Source organism: Phasianus colchicus, chromosome 1 (assembly GCF_987193195.1).
Source record: "Phasianus colchicus chromosome 1, bPhaCol1.hap1.1, whole genome shotgun sequence".
In the NCBI taxonomy this organism is placed as follows: Eukaryota; Metazoa; Chordata; class Aves; order Galliformes; family Phasianidae; genus Phasianus; species Phasianus colchicus.
This window is the reverse complement of record NC_143436.1, coordinates 133,401,117-133,419,690: the sequence shown is the minus strand read 5'-3', so window position 1 is coordinate 133,419,690 and position 18,574 is coordinate 133,401,117. Positions and strand designations below refer to the sequence as shown.

The 18,574-nt window shown below is 37.5% G+C and overlaps 1 protein-coding gene across 1 annotated transcript in view; it reads right to left on the bottom strand.

Moving 5' to 3' along the window:
* TMEM131 (transmembrane protein 131) overlaps window positions 1-18,574 on the bottom strand; it is a 97,031-nt gene that overhangs the window by 64,358 nt on the left and 14,099 nt on the right. The window contains exons 2-3 of the mRNA XM_031605254.2: window positions 12,454-12,515; window positions 3,038-3,078 (exon numbers count right to left, since the gene is read on the bottom strand). Of these exons, the coding sequence (XP_031461114.1) occupies window positions 3,038-3,078; window positions 12,454-12,515 (103 nt within the window). The remainder of the gene's footprint in view (window positions 1-3,037; window positions 3,079-12,453; window positions 12,516-18,574) is intronic.

The window sequence follows — 18,574 nt, the reverse complement described above, 5'->3', positions numbered from 1 at the left end:
CTTCCTTTCCTGTGCCATAAATCAACAATATAAAGAAATAAAGACAAGAGCATCAAAGTGTCAAACCGAAAGAGATCTCATTACTTTAGTAACACTTCAACTCTCAGAAAGCCACTACTCTGTTATTTCTGTTACCACAAAATAAAATGAAAATGTCTCCAAAATTAGCCATATTAATTTTTAAACTGACAAAGTCAAATAAATCACAGTGGGTACTTTTTTCATGGCAGAATGTCCTTGAAAGAGCCACCTAAGAGATGGAATGTTTTAGGCTAAAATAAGTAACCAATCACATTCCCCTGGTCTCATTCGTGACCTTTAAATATTAAAAAATAAGGATGCGCTGCGAACATCAGAAAATGTATTTAAATTTTTATACCTAAAACGATTTTAGAAATAAGAGTATTAAATGTAGCCTCAGTGAAAATATCAGCTCCCACAAAATGTTTGCTCAATTACATACCTGGCATCAGTGGCAACTGTAAGTGCAGATGAATAAAAATACTAGCAACAAAGGTTTTTAATAAACCACATCTAGGTACTGGTTGGCTTAGTTATGCCAGTATTAACCCTTTATCATGATAATGTGCTCATTATATCAAATGTTAAAACTTCAAAGTTTACTTTCTTGGGGGTTGTGTGGGGAAAGCGTGAGGAAAGAACAGAATCAACTGCATTGATGTACTGTAGCCTAATCACAGACAAGAACAAAACAAAAATTAAGTGACTCGTTCAGTTCTCCCCTTCCATTTTGCATTAAAAAGCAGATCAAAGAATTGAATAAATCATGTAGATAGGGAAGAAATATCTGCAAGCTATACCATGAAGGAGGTATTACAGTCTCTAATAAACACAATGATAAACAAGTCATCTAGAGAAGTTAAGCATGTAGATGAGACACTCAGTTTCTAGCAATGACATTTTACACAATCACTTTGAAAGAAATATGCACAAAAAACCAGCAGCCACAAAGTCAGGGAGAGAAACAGAGACAGGAGGCAAACTGAGTATTTACCTCGTACTACACCACTGAACACCAAATAAGCCACCGATATGAAGCAGAACACGCTGTATATTTCACAGAATATCCTGAGTTAGAAGGGATGCAACAAGAATCATTGAATCCTGGCTCCACACAAGACTACCCCAAAATCAAACCCTATGTCTAACAGCAGTGGTCAAACACTCCTTGAACTCCAGCACTCAGGGCCGTCCCCACAGACCAAGTCAGCATCTTCCATGCCCACCGCCCTGTGATGCAGCCCCTTTCCCTGACCCCCAGCTGCCCTCCCCTGACAGCTCCATGCCGTTCCCTCGGGCCCTGTCGCTGTCACACAGAGCAGAGCTCAGCGCTGCCCCTCCGCTCCCTGTGAGGAGCTGCAGCCGCCATCAGGCCTCCCCTCAGCTCCTCTGCTCTGCGCTGAGCACAGCGAGGGGTCTCAGCTGTTCCTCCCATGTCTTGTCCTACAGTGATAAAGTCTTCACATGATTCACATCTGAATGCTTTCTAGAATTTCTTTTACAATTCTCAAGCTAGGAAGTTTTTCATATCTGTAGGCCTGTAGTTTTTATTAGAATACACTCTAAAACACAAACTTCCAACACAGAAATTTTCTCAGATGAGAAATTCAAACAAAACAAAAAAAAATTGAAGAACTAATCCCTGGCCTGAGCCTCACTCTCAAGGGCATAAAATTTCTGTGTTTTCTAGGAGACAAAGAAGTCACACATGATCCATATATCCCAATAAAAGCAGCACTTTAATTTGCCACTGAGACGATTATTTAAACAATCTCCAAAAAGTCTGATTCAACATGAGACAAAATTGGGCCTTTGAAGTTCCATCATTATTCCTAAATTCATGTTTGCATACTTGCAGTCTGACTGACATGCTGCAGCACATACATGTGCAGCACTGAGTGGAAAATTTAGTCCTCACAGTTGAGAAACAAACAGGCAGGAGTTGTGAGTGGCAGAGAGAAGCCTTCTGTGCTGAGGGTGGGGAGGAGGGGTGGGAAGAAGCAGGGAAGGTGAAGGAACAAGAGTTTTCAAGTTTTATGCAGCATGACTAAGCTACACTTCCTTAATTAAGAAGCAAATTAAAGTTGGTAGAATACAAGCTCGACAAAATTCACATTACCATAATATACAAACTGGCTGAAGCTTCAGATTAAACTATGCAGTAACTGCCTTATTTCAATACATAATATTAACTCTTCTTGTTTACTTTATCAAAAGATAAAATAGATTTACCCGACATGAAAAATTTCACCCGACACGAAAAACCTGCTACATCCTCACAGATTCTTCAGCATTTTCACATTCACTCTTTGCTCTTACCAAGCTGTTCACTGAGTATTAGAAACAATAACACTAGGTAAGCCAAATCCTGAATTATATGGAATTATATTTCCATGTAATTCAGGAGATTTACCTCACAAGATTTAGGTAAGTATCTAATCAGGAGGTAACAGAGATGGGTAGCAGGTGATATCAATAGAGATGAAGCCTTTTTAAGTACAAAATGAGAAGACTTTCTTTGTTTTTCCCCCCAGAGATTTTTCAAAACTTCTTGCAAAGAGATGCTCTTAAGCTCACGTGTAGGCAATATGAACATATGCTGATCTGTGAGTTCCATTAAAGGCAAAGAACTATCTGAGGAGTCTTGAGAAAAAGAATTAGGGATTAGGAAGAAAAAAGGACACCTTTTGCTTCTCATATACTACACAGTTCCATACAAGGGAGGAAAAAAAGCCAAAAGAACAAAAACTAAAGGAAAACTATTGAAAGCAAGATCATAAAGCTGTTTTTCAAAAGGGCTCCTTTGTTGCAAAAGAACTTTTGCAGCAGGTAAACAAATCCACTCCTTAAAACATTCAATGAAACAATACAAAAAACCTACAAAAACCTGTTCCCTTTTTACTTGCATAAATTTGTATTTGATTTTTTCTTATAGTAAACTTTTTTATTCTTGCAAAAAACATCAACAATCTCAGAACAGGATGGCTGTATTAAACTCTTAGAAAACTCTGCTTACCTTTTCTGTTGATATGAACTGAGGCCTATAGTTGTCTCAGCCTGTAAAAAAAATAATAAATTGAAGAGACTGACAGCATTATATTTCCTGTGAAGGCAAAAGAGTCAGCATCTGTAACAAGCTATAGACCACATTTTGAACAACAAAAGAGAAAGATTCAGAGAAGAAAATGTATATCAGCTTTTTTATAATTACTTGTAGAAATTAAGCCATCAGCTTCTATCCAAAGACCACTTGGCTCCAGACAAGAACTGAAGGCAGTTCAAGTGGTAGAGACTGCTACAAGCTGTGAGACAAGTAGTAACTTAAAGCTGAAATGATAATATTGTAGAGAGCAATAGAAAAAGCTGCCGAGACACAAGAAACAAATTACAAAGAAAAACATATAGAACAAGTATCAGCCCAGTAATAATCCTACTGGTGTTATTCAACAAAGTAGAAAACGAAGAACATTATAACTTCTATTTAATTAGGAAACTTCATCTCCTTCCCTGATAATGATCTCTCAGCCTCTATTATTCATACCTTTACTATCCCTCTGCTGGACACTACAGTTAATCATCTGAAAAGAAGGAGGTAATGTTGTCTAAGAAACTCCAACTAGTTTGCTCTTCCTTAAGAAATCCCAGTCAAGAAGGCTCTGTATGGAACGTCCTCTTTGACACATTCAGACACATGCATTTTTTGAAATCTTGTTTTGATCTTGGATTTGAGGATCAGATGTAGGATTTCAGTCCTTCTCTTAAAAGCACCTCAAGGCCAAGATCAAGAATTTTAATATTCTACAACAGGAAAGGAAGGCTACATTTCTGACAAAGTCCATGGTATGTGTATTGACTCAAATGACAACATTCGTAACTAACGAATGTTAACGAAGTTTTTTCACAGGGTGAATGATAATTTTTCATTTTGCATTTGAGAACTAAAAATCAATTCCCATGGCTGGGCATTTCATTGACTTCTAATTCATCTACAAGTTATATTTTCTGTCCTTTGCTAAGAAAAAAAAAAAGTTTTGTTAAGAAAAAATAAACAAATATTTCAAATGTGAAAATCCCTACAAATAAAGAACATATCTTTCTTTTTGAAGACTGTTGAAGTTTTTAGTAATTTTTTTTAGTAATTATTACTATTGAATCATTTACTTAAAAATTATGTTCGATTCACAACAAGGATCAATTCTGGACTGGAAATATAAGTAATATTTCAGATTTAAGATCAAATTATTTGGTTTAATAACCCTACAACTGATATCAAACTAAAAAAAAAAAAAAAGCTGGAAGTGAATTTACTTACCATTTAAAAACCAAGATAACGCGAGGATTTGATTTTAATTTTAATGACCAGACAGAGAATCAATTAGCTTTCTTCTTTTAAAGTCTCTGGGAGAGATAGGCAAACTGCCTGGCAAGAACATGGCAGGAGGAAGGGGTTCACAAGAAATTATGCTTTGCAGCACATAATCAGGACAGTTTTTCCTCAAAACAGAATTCTAAAAGGCAATGTAAGTTGATCTGTATTGCAAATTTTATTATAATTCAAAAATCAACAAATTGGGAAGCTTTCATTCAAGCTTATTACATTTGTACCATAATTAGGAAAACAGCACATTTCTTTTTGTTATTGGGGCTTTTTTTAATGCTTTTTTTCTTTTTTAAGTAAAATATTTCAACTTGCAATTTTTTTCCTAGCTAAGGTATACTGCTCATATATTGACAAACTTTGAGTTCAACTTCTTAATTTTTTTTTCTCGCTCATCATTTTGCATTTCCAGTAAGATGCAAGTTAATACAGTACAGCCACTTAAGACTATTCTTCTCCCAATTTTCTAGTTTCATTCTTCCACACTATGCATTGCTACCAGTGACCTACTGGAAAGAGACAACCAATAATTGCTGAGACAAAGTTCTTCAGAAATAGTCATGCAGTCAAACTACTACCTGAAGTTCACAGATATAAATCATTCGGAACTCCTTACCACTACCCTTGACAGTGCGACATCCACTTCAATTACATACAATCTTCCTTTCAGTAATTGATTTTTCTTTAGAGAATCATAACTGAGGAACATCATTAAATTACTAGCGGTTACCTGACAGATGACACTGCCAACAGGTTTGGATCCTATGACACGGCAATCAAAATAGTTGCTATCAACACTGTCCCATCCTTGACAACTAGCTTTGGCTCTAGCAAGAGAGCACATTATTACATTTTAAGCTATTTGGTAGGAAAAACTGTTTGTTATCTACTCTTTTAAACCCTGTGACTATCAGCCAACATGCCCTAATATTAGCCTTAGTGTAAGAGCCTACTCAGACCAACTTTTAAACAGAAAGCAGTAGAGATCAAACTTAACTCCAGAAAATACAGGAACAAACAGAAATATACATATTAACAATAGCTGAACTACTGCACAGCTAGAGCTGTTGGGAGTTAAATTCTCTGGATGATCCTGCACACAAGTTTACTCTCCTGTATTCTGTAATTACAGACTTGCAGTGAAAATATTAGTCTAATGTCTGTACGTTGAGTTTAAAAATCACAAATCACTTTGGCAAAATCTAAAAACAAAGTAAAAACCTACTGAAGACTTGCTTATGAGGAAAAGCTTGTTTGTGGTTACAGATGTCTGTTAAATACAAAGCAAAATGACAAATTAAATGACTTTTGGGAGGTTTGCAATCAGGGTCAATCAAGAGCAAAGAGCACAGGAACTTCAGCAGCTCAGCAGCTCAACCATAGCATCATGGAACTAAACCAAAAATAAATCTCATGTGGCAGTTTCTATAATTATCGCTCATTTTTTATTACATGTCAGCCTTCATACTCGCATGATAAACAAAGACATATAAATGTGTTCAGTTACATGTTTCAAATTACTTTTACTTGACCATCAAGTAGAATTATAGATTCACAACAGTGTTTTCCGGTGTGACTATATCCCTCTTCCAACTGTCAAACAAACATCAAGAACTAAAAAGTGTGTACTGATCAATCTGCAGTATAAAGCGTGGGTTTTGCTGAACATCAATGGTTTATCAGGTAAAGAGAACTAAAAAGTAAGCTTTTTAATAAATACAGGTTATTTTCCATTGTAGAATATATGTCTGTAATACAGCAATATTAGAAAAATATGATTTACAGGAAAATATTATTACAACTTTTCTATACAGAGATATTACAAATAACAAATACTACCTTGCAATTACAAGCTTGATACAGATAAGAAAAAAGGCTGCATGTGAACACTGTTAGTATTTCAAGAATTATAAGCTAAGCTAGAGAAGGAAAATTTCAATTGGAACAGTTTTATGATTCAGCAACAAAGAATAAGGTCAGCATAAGAAAAGAAGTAGAAACATACAACTGAGGGGGACAGTGAAGCAAGAGAGGGAAAGATCACCCTTTCTATCAGTACCATGGGCTTAGAAATCCTCCTACCCAAATGCTTGCATTCAAGTGTTGGAGATACTTCAGAAAAATGCAAAAGCCTTCTGCACTGGTTTCAATATACTTAAAACAACTTGCCCTGGGGGGTTTGCACCCTTAAGAAAGATTTCACATAGACGATCTATACCTGAAAGTACACTCCACTAACTCAGCAACCGTTTTGGAATGATCCTGGACAAAAAAAGAGAATAAAAAACCCCAGACCTTACACTCTGAATGTCGCCTCTAAGCATTAATGTTAACTTCAGTCAGAAAAACAACAAAAGAAAAGTCCCAAGTAACACTTACTTTAATCTTAATATCTCACCAGTTTGTTATAACAGCTAGTCTTTATTTTTTGGTAGAAGGTCGCATTACCTAACACTACATTCAGTTATCTAAACATAGGCCTCTGCTGCCACTTGAGATCAACACTCCATGGCAACATGACTGCTGGCAAACTGTCTCTCCTCTGTTCTGTGCCATACCTGCCAGGTCCATGTAGACGTCTTCGATAGTCCAGAGCTTCTCGGTAAGCACTGGTTACCCATGTTTAGACAGCTCAAACCCCTAGTGTCTTAAACTAGGTTTAAAAAGAGTGAAAGGGGCGGGATGTAGCAGAGGGAAAACAAGAAGATTTTAACCAACACTTGAGGTTTCTTGGCACCAAGTACTTTTCTTTAACATTAATGAAATTCTCAACAACCCAAAACTTTCTGTATTCCTACACTCTTCTGGTTATCACTTTCTATAAAAACTCTAAATATTATTTTACTCTGCAGCGAGTTCCCCTCTTGTAGGAAAGCTATGTGCCATTAGCAACAAGATGTTGAGAAAGCTACAAAACCGATATATAAATGTCTACTTCAGTCCACTGCTACATTCATCATCAACTCTATGTTCAGACGGAGGATAATTAAAATAAGCAAAATTAATGATTAATACCTTGCTTGAGGTAATGAAAAAAAGACTGCTGTAATCTGGGATGCAGCTGAAAGTGGACTGAGTCATTCTTGCTACACACTTTCATGACACAAACTCACATAAGGAAACAAAAACATCAGTTGACTTCAGCTGACGCAATATATGCTGTGGACTCTGGCTCTGCAACAGTCACCTACTCCTGGGCATCAATTAATGATTCTAAAGCCTGGGGGAGGAAATTCTTCCTGCACAAGAAGCAACTGCAGCTTTTAAGGAGCAGAGAGACTTGAGCAGCTCACAAGCAGTGGCAAAGAAGTGAGAAAATACTTTACACAATGTAAAGGAGTTTCAGAGGCCATCTAGTCCAAATCTCAGTTCAGAGCTCCAGTTAGTGCAGGTCACTCACAGCTCTGTGCTACTGAGTACTAAACATCTCCCAAGACAGCAGTTCTCCAACTTTTATAAGTAATCTGGTCCAGCGTTTGATTAACCACAGGTTTTTTTCTTTACATTATTCTGCAATTTCCCATGCTGCAATCTGCATCCAGTGCCTCTCAACCTTCCATAGTGCATACTGTGAAATCTATCCCATCAACTGCATACTGCCTTTGTGGGAAAGAGCTAGGGAAATCACTTCCCTTATCTGGCCTCACTTTTGTTCATACCAATCAGTAGGCAGTCAGCCTTCTTCACTACCAGGGCACAAGGCCAACTTCTTTCTCTTCAGCTTGTTGTCTACCAAGACCCCCCAGATCTTTTCTGCTGTGCTGCTTTCTAGCCAGCCAATGGCCAGCCAGCCATGTTGCATGGAGTTATTCTGTCCCAGGTGCAAGTCCCTTTGAGTAGAAGCCTTGCCTTCTCATCTACCAACTACTTTGCCCAATTTGGCAGCATCTACAAACTCAGTGAGAGAGCTTTCCTCCCCATCACCCAGACTGATGAAGACGTAAAGCCATACTGACCTCAATATCAAGCTCCAGGGGACATCACATGTAACTGACTGCCAGGTGAACTTTGTACTGTAGATTACACCCATACAGGTCAATGGCCCAAGCAATTTTCCACATGCTTTTCTGCCCACTTACGTGGTTTGTATCTCATGTTTGCAACATGAAAATTAATGGCTATAAATACATGAAATGTGAGTATTGCTACAGATCATGTCCAAGCCATTTTTAAGTCAACAAAGAAACACAAAAATTTGAGGTAAAAAATCTTCTCAACTTCATGCCCTGAAACAAGTTACGGTTGCCACTTCTGTAAAGATACTCCTAAATTTACCATGACATAAAGAATGAAATACAGATCTTGCAGACAATACTAAAATTCCTTCAGCTGGAGATAGCAATGCTAAATTTCATGCATGTAACACAATCCCTTAGCGTTCAGCTTTCTCACTGTAAAGCCACTGCAAGTCATATTAAGGCTCCCCTTATTTGATTTTAAGGATGGTTATAATTCTACTTACCAACATTTGTGAATAACAGTTTACAGCAGTTTCCCAAAGACAGCAAATATATGTTACCTATACAAACTCAGTTTTCTATTTCTGTTCCAGTGTTTCTTCAATAAGCAATAAATAGCAGTAAAAAAAAATTCTAGGAGTTAGCCTGTAAAAAAGCACTTCATGCACTTAAGATTAACACAGCATGAGAAATTATAACAATTGAAGTATTTCACATTAGAGAATGTGTCTGAAATTTGTAGGACTAGGCTACTTAAGGAATACTAGTACATCAAAAGAAGTACTTTCCAAACACAGTCTGAATGGAAGATCACCAACTGTATTGCGCTGGAAACATGAGATGTTTATGGCAAGAGCTCTCAAGATAAATAGGCTGACCTGCAAAACAGTCTTTTATGAAGCAAAAGCAAATTCTGAAGCATTAATTTTACTTTACTGTCTACTTTTCAAAATAAAATTCTCAAAAAGTAAGTGCGTGTTAGCTTAATGTAGCTTATCCTTCCACAATTGTCACTTTTAGTAATTGTTTCAGCACCCCTAATATTCACAGATGACATCATCGTCAGAGGGGCTGGAAGCATCTATCAGGTCTGGACGAGACACAGAGAAGTGGGCCTGAGACTGACAAGGTGAAATTCTGCAGGAGAGCTCAAATATAAAATTGGGAAATACAGTTCAAATCCACAGGCAGAAGTAACAGATTTATTCAGATATAAACCTTTAATTTCAGCATACACGCTAAGGAATAAAATTCTCACTTGCTCTGTTAAGACAGAGGGAAAAGCTATATGGTGAAATACCGTGTTCACCTCAAATACTGTGTTCAGTTTTGGACACCTCATTACAAGAAGGACATAGAGTTGCTGGAACACATTCAGAGGAGAACAAGAAAGCTGGCAGAGACTAGAAGACAAGACAGATGAAGAGCAGCTGAGGGTAGAACTGGGGATGTTTAGACTGGAGAAGGGGAGGCTGACAGGGGACCTCATTGCTCTCTACAACTACTTGAAAGGAGGTTGTTGAGAGGAGGGTGTGAGTCTCTTTTCTCAGGTGACAAGTGAAAGGATGTGATGAAACTGCCTCAAGTTGTGTCAGGGGAGATTTAGAGTGGGTATCAGAAAATTTCTTCACAGAAAGGGTGGTTAGCCATTGGAATGGGCTGCCCAGGGAAGTGATGGAGTCTGGAGGTATTTAAGAGACATGTGGACATGGCACTAAGAGACACGGTTTAGTAACAGAACTCAGTAGGTCATGTTGATGGTTGAACTTGGTGATCTTGAAAGTCTTTTCCAGCCTAAATGATTCTCTGATTCTACATGGAGCACTTTCTAATCCACATACTGAAAGTCTAAACCCAGAAGTAGAGGCTTTGCTACAGTTATCTACTAGCATTAATTAATGACATTTCCATTGTGATCTTATTTTGCAATTCGTTTATTTACATATGTAAGGATTTGTGCTCTTTGACAAGATACAAATTTGTTTTTACAGCAATGTATCTGCTCTGTTGTTTTGTTTTTTAATTGCACTGAGTAGTCACAAGAGGTCACCATATAAAAATTGACAGAATAGTAAATAAATTGTAAGCCAGAGTAAACATGCTGTATTACTCTGATGAAAAGGAACTGGCTTCAATTACATATTTTTATCCTAAGAGTGATAAGATATAAATATCATAACACCTAGCATATAAACCAATCATTAAAAATTTTTGTCTCTCTTGCCGTATTTTTAAATAATTCAGCAACATATTAAGAAAAGAAGCACAATCCAAAGATTACGGAGCAACATCCAGGGGTGTTTGACTTTGTCCCATCATCATATTTAAACTATTTTTTCACTGTCACGTCTGTAACAACATCAGAATGATTAACAATCCATTTTGTTTTGGTTTTTTTTTTGTTTGGTTTTTGTTTTTTGTATTTTTTTTTTACTCTTTCTCCATTATTGAGGTGTTTCACAGTAGTACCATTACTTGCTATTCCTGAGAGCTACAGAAGTTGAATGCTAAAATAACTGAAAAATTCTAAAGTTTGAGAGATTAGTTTTAATTAGTTAAAAAGGAGTAAATGTAGATATCTGAACTTGTCCACATCCTTTCCATCTCAAAAACTGTGCCAACACCTTGGCTCAATTGATTTGGTCAGTCATTAAACACTTCTTCTCAAGTAAAATATATTCTAATTGAGTATGGAACAGAAGAGCTAAATCTAGTCATTTTTTTCTCTTATTTATTCTGGTAAGTGGTATTTCCAAGCAAGTTGAAGAAATCTCCTGAGTCAAACATGCAATAATTGAGACCACAGCCTGTATATGGAAAGCTGCCACTGTTCTATTCTGCATGTCAATAAATAAGCTACATATGTATCCAATAAGGGAAACATAGAATCACTCAGGTTGGAAAAGACCTTAGAGACTACGGAGTCCAACCAGGACCTAACCATACTACCCTAACAACCCTCCACTAAATCTTAAATGTGTTTAATACACGACAAATAAACAATTGTTTAACTACAGATGTGCTTTTTGATGTTGTTTTTTGTTTTGTTTTTTAACTGCAACCTTTTCAATTGTTTAGATAATTGTGAGGGATCTTATCCTTGTAGAGTATGACTTTAAAACTTGTAATAAGTTATTCTTATGTTAAAGACCAACAAGAAAAAACAACCTAGGAAGGTAGGCAGGGGTGGGGGAAACCCTCATATATCTAAAACAAATAATTGTACAGTGAGCCCAGAACTATACGCCCTTCACATTTGTAGACTCTACCAGACTAAATGGGAGGTAGAAATTGTAAAGCAAACACTGTATTGGTAACTAACAAAGCTAAACAGTTACCTGACAAGTGTTCTAACTGATTAAACAATTATTTGCTTTTTTCTCATCTTCTCTTTTTCCTCTCATCTACTGGGGCTAACAACATCTAGGAATTTTAACAAAAGATACTCTCAACATATATCCATAGTGCACACATGAAGTTCTAGTCAATACAACTTCTGAACTCAGCAACTCAAAAAAGTGTTAAGGCATATTGCCATGTCTTTCATCCCAACATCTACCATAGTATCAAAATTTTAGCACATATTCTTTTAATGTTTTACATTTTCCAGGTACTATGTTGCCACTCGTTAGCTTTTTTTTTTTTCATAAAACAAACAGACAAAATAGTATTTGCAATAATCTCCACTGCACTGCACTGACTTGGGCTTTCTTTAAACCCAGTGCTAAATTGGTCCCAAGGCCACCTCTACAATAAGGAATCCTGTAACACTTCTCAGCTCCTCTAGCTGTGCATCTCAGCTCTGTATTCAAGGTGAACTTTGAGCACAGAAAAGCCCCCAGTTTTTCTGAGAAGGAAAAAAATAACAAAATGTGACAAACAGGCCAGACTGTTAAGCTCCACCAGTCTCCTGGCACAAAAGATCAGGGGACAAGAGCCTCAGTACACACCAAAATACATTGATGAAAATAAATCTGGAAGGCCAAAACATTTTTGCCATCACTGAAAACTACTTACTGTGAGTTTCAGAAAGTAGCTATCAAAAATGAGATGATGAAGCACTGTTAATTCGGATAATTTACTCTGAGTACATACCTGCAATAGGTCTCCTTCATCAAAACGCAGCATTTCTATTATGCCATCCGACTGGATGAAAGCTGTGGAGAAAGACAAAAAACTGAAGTCAATTGACAGAAAAACACCTCGTTATTAGTAAGTGCAGCATAGATCTAAAATCTGCAGTGCCTTGTCTTTTAGATAGAGCCATAAGTACCCAAAGTAACAATTCAGAGTTTGACAAGAATAGCAAACACAAGTCTGTGATGCTGATCACTCTCAGAGCTCCTAGATGTTCGTACTGATAAGCAACATACTTTGCAGATCAATCTTCTGATATGAAAGTTAACAATTTATTGTAGGTTCCCCAAAAAGACTGGCTGTACCAAGCTAAGTCAGTATTTTAACTGTATGAATTACTGGGTAGCTAAACAAGTTCAATGCACTGAAGCCCATTGAAAATTCTGACACAACTGGAATTTCAGTTTCATTTGTACACTTAAAATCTTAACTGTACATCTGGAAAATCTCGTTCACACTGTTTTCTAATCCTCATTGTGACTCTCCAACTTGACAGTAACATCACAGAATTTGAAACAGCTTAGAAGTGTTTGGATTGAGAGCTTCCATATGGTTAAAGTCAATGAGAAACTCGTTCCTCAGTCACAAATAGGATACACAGAAACAACACAAGCCTTTGAGAAAAAATACAGCTATAACCTCAAACCGGAAAACTGAAACAACACAAAACCTCTATACTGTGGTATCAACAACGGATCCCTTCCCTACCACTTTTTTTTCCCCCCATGACTGCGTTTATCATTCTTCTTGATGAAGTTCAGAATGTAAGAACACATCTCTCTTTGAAAGGAGGGACAACTTCAATGAGAAGACGTTAAAAGTTTGCCAGCTCACAGAAACAAACTGTGCACTACTGGAAGACAGAAGCTGAATCTCAGCCCAAAAAGGGGGTTATCTCCCATTTTGAAGTTCAGTGTTCCAATAAATACTATTATTTTAAGGTCACCTCAGATGTTTTAAAAATAAAAGGAACATGCATTATTTTCAAATGCCACCTAACATAGCAGTGTTTGCACATCCTGTTCTGGGTCCCTAGCTCCCCACATTTTCAGATAGATTTTCCTGAAAGATACACCACTCCCATGTTTTGCCTTCTTGCTATCAAAAATGAAAGTTCACATAAAATGAAGATCACCACTGTCATCTCTGTTTCTCTCTCTTCCTTAATTTTTTTCTTAAAGCAAAACAAAACCTCATCCCCTCCAAATAACATCACACATTATGCATTGACTTTTCAGGCCACCATGCTTCAGAATTCTGAAGTTCAGTGCCTCAGGGCTGAGGGTGCAGACCAGCTCATCACAGTTGAGGGGGAAGGAGGGGAGGCTGAGGCTGTGAAGGACAAGCATGTTCTGCAGTGCACTGACCGTGGCATGAGCAGTACTAGTCATCACATCAGCAATAGCTTACAATTTTGCATGTGTTATTATTATTACCTTAACGAGTTTCAGAACAAACAAAAGGCATCCTCAAGCCAAGAATAGGGGTTCTGTCAACTTTTTACACAGAAGAATTATAGAGAACACTGAACAAGAGCAAAACCAAAAAAGCCATGGGAAAAAAACATCATTTTAATAGCTGTTACAATATCAAGTCCTAGCATTCAACAAAGCCTGGGCTTTGAAAACCTAAATTACTGTGGCAAATCTATGAGTTTCAAGATTAACTTTAGAAACAAAGAAAAAAAGGATTCTCGTCCATTCAACTGTCAGTATGTATGCAAGACATTTAACTTGTTTAATTTTGCCTTAAAAACCACTCAAAATCTATATGAGAAATGCCGCACAAAAAGAAAGGAAACAAGGCTCTGACATGTTATGTTAAGAACTGAAGTGCAATAGTTAATCAAAATTTCAGAAAAATGCCATGCCTATCCTCCATGCAAAAAACCCAAGCTACAAACTGATTCAGAGGAAAAACTGTCTCTTTTAACTAGAGAGAAATCCAGAATGAAAGGATGTTTACTAATGTGTTTCATTGAAACCAAGTTTAACAACAGTTCCGTAAAAAAATTTCTCTGAGAGCACTTCTTTCCTAATGAAGAAAAGGCATTGTACTTCTGAAGCTGAGCTTTTTGGCACTTTCAGTTTTTAAGCTTTCTGATTTAGAGACAAATAACACACAGAACTTTACTGTGACATCAAGCAGAACAAAAAAAAAAAGCCAGTAAAAAACAGCTTTTTATATTCATAACCCACCATCATTTTGAAATGCAAAAAAGTACTTTTTCAAATGAACATTGTTGCATCAAATTCTTTATATTTTCTGACAGTTTTTTTTTTTCCCCCCCAGTTTAAATATAATACACACAAAGAGCAGAGAGGCATCAGTTCTTCTGTAATAACGCATACAGAAGCTCACAGAATCTAGCCCAAGTCTGACACTCAAGCAGCCCGAATTCAGGCAGCCCTTCTGCAAACCCCAAACACTTTCTCAGCCACTTCACAGTTACTTCATCTTTGGTTTACCTTATGAACAAAGCAACAGATGTTACAGAACATTCTGAGCGGATGACACAGTTAAATAGAAGTGCCATTCATCATTGGATCGTTTAGAAAATGTTTTCAGAGAGCAGGTGACAGTTAGTGCCAGGTGAAGTCAGACGCACTGCGAGGCTTGGCTGCTGGCCATTTCACAGCAGTTGCTTCTGAAACCAGATCATGAAGATGGTTCTGTGGTTATACCTTTTACTTTGTTTTAGACTGTCTTGCAAACTTCTGTCTTTTATCAGTGATTTCATCAAAGCAAGGAAATGACAAGCGAATACACCACCTGACAAGATGAAAGCTTGTTTTTGCAACTGACTCCTCAGACTCTCAATTCAGGATGAAGCAACCAGTCACCTCATTCAAATGAGGCAAAAATGATGATATTTTATAAAAACTCCACTAGCGAGTCGTAAGGAATCACCCGAATTCCCATATGTGTGTAGCACTCAAACTGCCTGATGCAGCCCAGAGAGAGGACAAAGGCTCCTTCAAAGTGAAATGCAGGCGCTGCTTCCTTCTCAGTATTCACCCATTCCAGAATTAGAAGCAGTTGCTCACTATTTGCACTTGCAGTACCTAAGCTAAGCAAGTTCACAAGCTTCTGCAGTGTAAGTCCAAAAATAGTCTTCTCTGTCCTTCTATACAAGTCATGTATGTCACCAATGGAGGTTATTACCAATGCCAAAAGACTCTGCAAGCAATTAAGTGTGAGATCACTTGGGCATGCTTTACTTGGTGAACCATTCCCCCCATGCTATGGAGGAAGATGACCACTTCTGCAAAGTCCCTGACAATTTCTTCTGGAACAACTCCTTCCTCAAAGCCTGCACTGATACCATTACACTCCATAATCAACCTAATACTGTAGCCAGTCTCTAACACATCAGCAAGTGTACTTCCATACTCTGGAATGATAATCCGCAGCAGACAAAGAACTGCTGGCTGTGCCACTTCACTCACTCCTGCCACTTGCCTGGCAGCTGCTCTGACATTGGCACAACATAACATTTGGGGTAGGAAGCATTTCAGCTGTCCCAGCATGATCGACCACTGCACAGATCAGCAGCCAAGAAGCCAAATTACGCATCAGGAAAATTATTTCTTCCTGAGCCTACAGGCAACTGAAGCCCTGAAGCCTGCTTATAATAGTTATTAGTCAAACCTTAAGTGTTACTAACATGTTTAGGGTCCACAGAGGAAAAGGATGAAGATTCAAATCCATGGCCAGATTCAAAGCCAGAAGAATCATCGTCTCCTCTTTTCCTTCCCAATGTATTTTCTTCTAGTTGGATGCAGATGTTTCCCAACAGACAGCCTTTATCCTTTCAAGCACCCCCAAGAAGCCAGATTCATGCAAATTCCCTGCAGTATCAGTCACTCTCACTGCTAGGACATTACATGATTGCAGGGTTAAATTTGTTCAGATTCCGGTCTGCATATTCTGTTTTCTTCTTTTCTAACAGTATGTCAGTACTGGCAGAAGTGATATAAGCAACAGCAAATGCTAAAAATACTGGATTTTATTTTCTGCTTTCACTGTACCACCTTTAAATGCAGGGCATTTTTAAGTCTTCCATAACTCTGTACATTTTTTTTTAAAAAAAAAAACAGAACAAAATTCATCACCATAGCTGTAACCCTCCCCCCACTCCAAACCACAGCTTTCTTTAACAATAAAAGCACGTGCAATGCAGATGTTATTACCAGTAGATTTCCACATTTTGCTCTCTTTTCAACAATTAACAGCTTTTGAAGCTACACAAATACCTGGAGTAAGAGAATAGGAAACATCACCTAAGCCAAAACAGATGGCAAATTAAAGTTCTTCAAAGCTTAGATGCCATCTTCTCACAAGTTAATATACAAGTAGCTAGCAGACACGTTTTCCTCAAAGACACTTGTATTTTAATTGTTCCAGGTTTGTGCATTTCGTATTTCAGCTTTAAGTAAGAAAAGCACAAGCCTACAAAGCATCAAGTAACAAAAGAAACTTTAAATCCCACACTCCTCCAAAGTAATATGGAACATCGTACCGAAATCACGGTAGTCACCATCAATCTTTAGACAGGCCTGAACTACATGCAAGGGAATAAATTTGCATGTAATGCGAGACCGCTGAATATGCCAAGACTCTCCGTGCGTAACGATAAAAAACATTCTCCATGGTTCAGAGGTTATGAGGCCAGCTTCTGACTGAGATCTGATTTTTTAAGGTGGCCTTGAAAATCTTTTCCTTTCATTTGGACACTGACAATGACTTTGTTCCAATAGGAAGGAATTCCTATATTCTGGCATGGAGACTTAATTCTTGTCTTAGCCCATTTTCTGACCTTTTAAAAAACTGTATTTACAGAACCTGGTATCATCTACTCTTTGAATTTTCCCCCAGTTCTGAAAATACTGTCCAAACTCCTTGCAGTAGGATGAGATTATATAAATCTCTCTTAACTTACACTAGAATTTTGTCTTGTTTTCAAAAGTCCAATTTTAGCCCTTTGTCTCAATGACTAAGCTCATTTCAAATGAACTATAACCACATGAGCCAATAATTACAGTGTGCTAAGTGTCATGAACTCCTGTCTACGTAACTGTAATTACAGCATTTGTACTACTACCAGTTAAACAGCACAACTAGAACTGGACAAGTCGGTTTCAAAGCTCTGACTATGAATTAACTGCTAATGCACAATCACACCATTTCAATTGTCCCAAGCAATGGAAAACCGAGCAGCATATGAAGTCCGGGTATACGATGACAAAACACTATTATGAAAGGAAAAGTACACGATAAAACCAAACAGCATTCTTTTTTATTGGCAACACGATTATAAAAGCTTGGTGAGCCTTAGGAAACACACCTCAGTTCAGAATTCAAAAAAATAAAAACTGGTTAAAAAAAAGCCAGCACTCCCAGATGGAAAAGTCAGTACAAACCAGCCTGAACTTCTGCCCACATCCTAGCAGGTTCTCTGGAAAAGCGAGGGATAATTCTCTCGTGAGCCAGTGAACACCAGTCAGGCAAGCAGCTCAGACACAGAACTGCCAGTCAGCACACTTCCTTTCCAGCTAAATCCTCTTGCAGTTCTGGAGCCAGTTCCTTTGTTTCTTTTCTAGTTGTCCACAAGGAAGAGAAAAGGATAATTTTTCCAACAGACCCGAGGAAGAGCCATCAAAGCCAAGACAGTGAATATATACAAAGTAGTAAAGAACATCACAGGAATCACAGGATCATGGGTGTTGGAATCACTTTGAACTCCTTTTACATAGCAATACGTTCATTCTTCATTAACAACTTTAATTACCATTCCCTTAAAAAAGGCAGCTTGCTGAATTTTTATTTACTGTTGACACGTTAGCTGAAATCAAAAACATTTCTAGATAATGCACTCCAGTTCATCATATGAAACCATAAGCAACACATTAAGCTAAATAAATAAAACAAAGAACCAATATTCATTAAGAGCACTATTCGGTACTGATTATAAACATTAATTTCTACAGCTTTAGACAACACATACTCCAATATTAGGCACAAGTCTATGCCCAAGTTAAAACAAAATAAACAGAACCAGCAGATCACTTTAACTGCA